The sequence below is a fragment of the Etheostoma spectabile genome, unplaced genomic scaffold (assembly GCF_008692095.1).
Source record: "Etheostoma spectabile isolate EspeVRDwgs_2016 unplaced genomic scaffold, UIUC_Espe_1.0 scaffold00016446, whole genome shotgun sequence".
In the NCBI taxonomy this organism is placed as follows: domain Eukaryota; kingdom Metazoa; phylum Chordata; class Actinopteri; order Perciformes; family Percidae; genus Etheostoma; species Etheostoma spectabile.
In genome coordinates this window covers 5,379-11,940 of record NW_022604100.1, presented here as the reverse complement: position 1 = coordinate 11,940, position 6,562 = coordinate 5,379, and the positions used below count along the sequence as shown (strand labels likewise).

Genomic DNA, 6,562 nt, shown 5'->3' with positions numbered 1-6,562 from the left:
AATAAATGTATATATATATATATATATATATATGTATGTATATATACATTACATCTGGAAGGAACAGGAACGGATCTACACACATCATCACAAAGAGACGTAGTTTCTCTGTTTTAAAGGTTTTTTGGGCATTTTCAGCGTTTGTTGTTGACAGGACAGATGAAGATATGAAGGGGGGGGGGGGGGGGTCATGAAAGTGACTTTCTCTGCAGCAGAAGCGTGTGAATGCTAAGTGGTTTCCAAGAGTATAAAAGATGATAATATTTTAGGGACTGTTTACTGCGTAAGAAGAAAGTAAAGCAGAGAGAGAGGTCAGAGACAGAAAACATCAGCATCAGAACTCCTGAAAGACCTCCGTCAGACCTCATGGTTGGAGTTCTGTCCCCAGTGGACTTCTTCAGCTTTAAGCTTTTAGCATTATTTATTATCCTCTCTAGCTTTTCCACAGTTTCATATGGAGATAATAACGCTCCAAAATGACGTGAAACTGCATTTGTTTTTATTGAAAGACGTAACGTTGTCTTGAGGGACGACCCCTGAACACCAGCTGATTCTCCCGTACACATGAACGCAGGAATACTTTGAGGACTGATGTGTGATAAACAGGATCAGAGGATCATTGGTGACCCAGATTTCAAGTTTTATATCAGAAACTGCAGATTTAGTGAGAAATGATATAAGACAATAATGACTGAGGCAGCTGGTCTCTTTACTGGTCTGTGACGTCTCGGAGGATCTCCTTCATCTTCTCACAGTCCCCAACCACCGAGCTGCACAGAGCAGACAACATGAGGATCTCTCTTCTCTCTGCAGGACCTCGTCCCAGAGTCCTCTGAAGGTCCTCCATGTCTCTCAGAGTCTGTCCAGCCTGAAGACCAGCTGGTCTTTGCTCCAACGTCTCACTCGTCCTCCGGATGTCTTCCAGGTCCTTCTTCAGTGGTTCAACCATCTCCAGGATCTCTGCCCCCAGCTCTTCTACTTTCTCTATACTTCTGTTCTCAGTTAGTGTAGCAGCTACCAATGCTAATGCTAATGCTACTGCTAATGCTGCTACTACAAGGATCGTTGGTCCTATTCCTAGTGATCCTACTACTCCTAGACCTACTTGTCTTCCTGCTGCTGCCAGAATAATGGGTGCTTCTGTCCATTTGGTCGTTGCTGTTGCTGTAAGAGACCTGGTTCTGGTTGCTGTCCTTGCTTCTCCATCTGCTGCTTTTACTGCTACTGCTACTGCTGTTGCTGCTACTAACCCCGCCAGAATAAGGGCTCCTATTCTTACTGCTAATCGCTTCTTCTTCTGCATCTTTCTGACTTCAGCAATGATCTCTTCAATCTCTCCTGCAATCTGTCTCATCCTGTGTTCTATGCCGGCAAACTCCCTGATGAAGGAAGCTGAATGATCTTTAAGTTTGTCCATTACCTCAGACGGATCTGGAGGACATTGAGAGAAATCAGGAGGTGTACCCATGCTATTTCTTCTTCTTGGTCTTTGAGACATCTTCAGGTCTCCTGGTCCTCCTGACGTGTTGAGATTTCCTCTTTTGAGAGATGAAGAAGATGACTTTAAAACTAACTGTGGACACAGGAAGAGACATACACCATCAGAATACACACACACACACACACACACACACACAAACAACAAAACATAAAATGTTTCCAGAAACATGTTTCGGGAGTCTATTTTAGTAAAATATGAGATTCTCAACGAGCCGCCATGACGGTCTAATTTAGAATTTCTGGAGCAGCCTGACCCGTGCGACGCGTTCGTCCAATCAGATGCCGGTTTCAATATTTTGGGCGACAATACAGATTAGCGCCGCCTGCTGTTATGGAGACGTATTATGTCTCGTACACACACAGAACGTACACTCAAGTCGCCAAAGCAATGACGTTCTGCGTGTTCGGCATTGCAGATTAGGCGGTTCTAATCTGCAATGGAGAAAAGAAGACGGGGCACCACGGCCGAAACAAGCAGGGACCACCTTACGGAAAAAGGCCATTTGGTAAGCTTACATTTAGGGAGTGAGGAGTCACAGCCAGACCAGCGGGGTGTATAGCTGGAGACACAGCACCCCTTCTCTTCTCTGCTTCTCTGCAGCTCTTAGCTACACTGTTATAGTTTTAGACTGCTGCAGACTTCCTTTGTCACACTGAGCTCCCCTCTCCTGTCATCTGCAGGGAAATGTTCGTATTAACCTAGCTCTGGGGAGCTGGTTCCCTGGAGTCCTGATTAGAGTGGCACCTAAGTCATGGTTGCAGTTCTCGCTGTGGTCCTGGTAGACGCCCTGATATAACCTGATACACCCTGCAGTACCCTCTACGCCCTGCAGTGCCCCCTATGCCCTGCTATGCCCTGCAGTACCCTCTATGCCCTGCAGTACCCTCTACGCCTTGCAGTACCCTCTACGCCCGGCAGTACCCTCTATGCCCTGCAGTACCCTCTACGCCCTGCAGTACCCTCTAGGCCCTGCAGTGTCCTCTATGCCCTGCTATGCCCTGCAGTACCCTTTACGCCTTGCAGTACCCTCTATGCCCTGCAGTACCCTCTACGCCTGCATTACCCTCTACGCCCTGCCGTACCCTCTATGCCCTGCTATCCCCTGCTACGCCCTGCAGTACCCTCTACGCCCTGCAGTACCCTCTACGCCCTGCAGTACCCTTTACGCCCTGCAGTACCCTCTACGCCCTGCAGTACCCTTACGCCCTGCAGTACCCTCTATGCCTGCAGTACCCTCTATGCCCTGCAGTGCCCTGCAGTACCCTCTACGCCCTGCAGTACCCTCTATGCCCTGCAGTACCCTCTACGCCCTGCAGTACCCTCTAGGCCCTGCAGTGTCCTCTATGCCCTGCAGTGCCCTGCAGTACCCTCTATGCCCTGCAGTACCCTCTATGCCCTGCAGTACCCTCTACACCCTGCAGTACCCTCTATGCCCTGCAGTACCCTCTATGCCCTGCAGTACCCTCTACGCCCTGCAGTACCCTCTATGCCCTGCAGTACCCTCTACGCCCTGCAGTACCCTCTATGCCCTGCAGTACCCTCTACGCCCTGCAGTACCCTCTATGCCCTGCAGTGGCCCCTATACCCTGCTATGCCCTGCAGTACCCTCTACGCCCTGCATTACCCTCTACGCCCTGCCGTACCCTCTATGCCCTGCTATCCCCTGCTACGCCCTGCAGTACCCTCTACGCCCTGCAGTACCCTCTACGCCCTGCCGTACCCTCTATGCCCTGCAGTGTCCTCTATGCCCTGCAGTGCCCTGCAGTACCCTCTACGCCCTGCAGTACCCTCTACGCCCTGCAGTACCCTCTATGCCCTGCAGAACCCTCTATGCCCTGCAGTGCCCCCTATGCCCTGCTATGCCCTGCAGTACCCTCTATGCCCTGCAGTACCCTCTATGCCTTGCAGTACCCTCTACGCCCGCAGTACCCTCTATGCCCTGCAGTACCCTCTACGCCCTGCAGTACCCTCTAGGCCCTGCAGTGTCCTCTATGCCCTGCTATGCCCTGCAGTACCCTTTACGCCTTGCAGTACCCTCTATGCCCTGCAGTACCCTCTACGCCCTGCATTACCCTCTACGCCCTGCCGTACCCTCTATGCCCTGCTATCCCCTGCTACGCCCTGCAGTACCCTCTACGCCCTGCAGTACCCTCTACGCCCTGCAGTACCCTTTACGCCCTGCAGTACCCTCTACGCCCTGCAGTACCTTTACGCCCTGCAGTACCCTCTATGCCCTGCAGTACCCTCTATGCCCTGCAGTGCCCTGCAGTACCCTCTACGCCCTGCAGTACCCTCTATGCCCTGCAGTACCCTCTACGCCCTGCAGTACCCTCTAGGCCCTGCAGTGTCCTCTATGCCCTGCAGTGCCCTGCAGTACCCTCTATGCCCTGCAGTACCCTCTATGCCCTGCAGTACCCTCTACACCCTGCAGTACCCTCTATGCCCTGCAGTACCCTCTATGCCCTGCAGTACCCTCTACGCCCTGCAGTACCCTCTATGCCCTGCAGTACCCTCTACGCCCTGCAGTACCCTCTATGCCCTGCAGTACCCTCTACGCCCTGCAGTACCCTCTATGCCCTGCAGTGGCCCCTATACCCTGCTATGCCCTGCAGTACCCTCTACGCCCTGCATTACCCTCTACGCCCTGCCGTACCCTCTATGCCCTGCTATCCCCTGCTACGCCCTGCAGTACCCTCTACGCCCTGCAGTACCCTCTACGCCCTGCCGTACCCTCTATGCCCTGCAGTGTCCTCTATGCCCTGCAGTGCCCTGCAGTACCCTCTACGCCCTGCAGTACCCTCTACGCCCTGCAGTACCCTCTATGCCCTGCAGAACCCTCTATGCCCTGCAGTACCCTCTATGCCCTGCAATGCCCTGCAGTACCCTCTACGCCCTGCAGTACCCTCTATGCCCTGCAGTACCCTCTACGCCCTGCAGTACCCTCTACGCCCTGCAGTGTCCTCTATGCCCTGCAGTGCCCTGCAGTACCCTCTACGTCCTGCACTACCCTCTATGCCCTGCAGTACCCTCTATGCCCTGCAGTACCCTCTATGCCCTGCAGTGGCCCCTATACCCTGCTATGCCCTGCAGTACCCTCTACGCCCTGCATTACCCTCTACGCCCTGCCGTACCCTCTATGCCCTGCTATCCCCTGCTACGCCCTGCAGTACCCTCTACGCCCTGCAGTACCCTCTACGCCCTGCAGTACCCTTTACGCCCTGCAGTACCCTTTACGCCCTGCAGTACCCTCTACGCCCTGCAGTACCCTCTACGCCCTGCAGTACCCTCTACGCCCTGCCGTACCCTCTATGCCCTGCAGTGTCCTCTATGCCCTGCAGTGCCCTGCAGTACCCTCTACGCCCTGCAGTACCCTCTATGCCCTGCAGTACCCTCTATGCCCTGCAGTACCCTCTACGCCCTGCAGTACCCTCTATGCCCTGCAGTACCCTCTACGCCCTGCAGTGTCCTCTATGCCCTGCAGTTCCCTGCAGTACCCTCTACGCCCTGCAGTGCCCTGCAGTACCCTCTACGCCCTGCACTACCCTCTATGCCCTGCAGTACCCTCTATGCCCTGCAGTACCCTCTACGCCCTGCAGTACCCTCTATGCCCTGCAGTACCCTCTACGCCCTGCACTACCCTCTATGCCCTGCAGTACCCTCTATGCCCTGCAGTACCCTCTACGCCCTGCAGTACGCTCTACGCCCTGCAGTACCCTCTATGCCCTGCAGTACCCTCTACTCCCTGCAGTACCCTCTATGCCCTGCAGTGGCCCCTATACCCTGCTATGCCCTGCAGTACCCTCTACGCCCTGCAGTGTCCAAGTGTCCTAAGATAACTTGTGTTATGATTTGATACCATCATTTAAATTGAATTTAAGACCTGATTGACAATCAATCCTTTTCTGATTCTGGAGCCCAGCCGGCCACTGTGCAAAACCAGTAAGAACACGTCGGCTCAACACGTAAACGACAAACTGTTCTGTGTGCTCGTAAACTTCAGAGGTAAGGAACACCAGGAACACCAGGAACACCAGGAACACCAGGAACACCAGGAACAACGTTCCCCCAAGAACACAAGTCTGGTCTTGTCATTATTGGGAAATGCCCAAAAAGGAAAGTGTATGAAAATAGAGACAGCAGCTTATTCATACTTCCTGTTAACCAGCGGTGATTCTCACGCTGCAGAGCTGCACATAAATACTAATGTGACAAACATAAAGAACTGAGTCTAAGTGTCAGCTGGTGAACAGACAGAAAACACAACAGGAAGAAACGCCCGTGAACTGCCTCTGAAGGAGGACTGAGCAGCTGCCAGCAGACCCCCCTAGGTCTCAGTCTCTGTCTCAGCTGCAGTCCAGCATTTAACTCTGTCTCCTCTCTGTGTAGAATCAGCTCTCTCTTACCTTTCTGTCTGCAGGCAGGACGCTCAGTCCGTCTCTCAGCTTCCTGTTTCTCAGAGTAGCTTCTTTAGTTATCACATGATCAGAGGAGCCAATCACAGCAGAGCTGGGCGCTGTAACTCAACTAGAATGTAAGATGAGCTCAATATCTCCAGATGTGAGGTAATAAGGTGAATGTCTCCGGATGTGAGAAATATAAGGTTAATGTCTCCAGATGTGAGGGTAATAAGATGAATGTCTCCAGATGTGAGGGTAATAAGATGAATGTCTCCAGATAATAAGGTGAATGTCTCCAGATGTGAGGGTAATAAGATGAATGTCTCCAGATAATAAGGTGAATGTCTCCAGATGTGAGGGTAATAAGGTGAATGTCTCCAGATGTGAGGGTAATGAGATGAATGTCTCCAGATGTGAGGGTGATAAGGTGAATGTCTCCAGATAATAAGATGAATGTCTCCAGATGTGAGGGTAATAAGGTGAATGTCTCCAGATGTGAGGGTAATGAGATGAATGTCTCCAGATGTGAGGGTGATAAGGTGAATGTCTCCAGATAATAAGATGAATGTCTCCAGATAAAAGGTGAATGTCTCCAGATAATAAGATGAATGTCTCCAGATAATAAGGTGAATGTCTCCAGATGTGAGGGTAATAAGGTGAATGT

At 52.1% G+C, this 6,562-nt stretch overlaps 1 protein-coding gene across 1 annotated transcript; it reads right to left on the bottom strand.

Moving 5' to 3' along the window:
- LOC116679513 (uncharacterized) lies at nucleotides 1-6,002 on the bottom strand. The gene is made up of 2 exons (XM_032509174.1): nucleotides 5,905-6,002; nucleotides 1-1,573 (listed from the first exon to the last, which is right to left on the bottom strand). The coding sequence occupies exon 2, from the start codon at nucleotides 1,496-1,498 to the stop codon at nucleotides 710-712; it is 789 nt and encodes a 262-aa protein (XP_032365065.1). The 5' UTR covers nucleotides 1,499-1,573; nucleotides 5,905-6,002; the 3' UTR covers nucleotides 1-709.
- Between the last annotated feature and the right edge of the window lie 560 nt (nucleotides 6,003-6,562).

What these genes read in the sequence shown, in the direction of transcription:
- LOC116679513 (XM_032509174.1), bottom strand. Translation starts at nt 1,498, where the DNA reads ATGTCTCAAAGACCAAGAAGAAGAAATAGCATGGGTACACCTCCTGAT.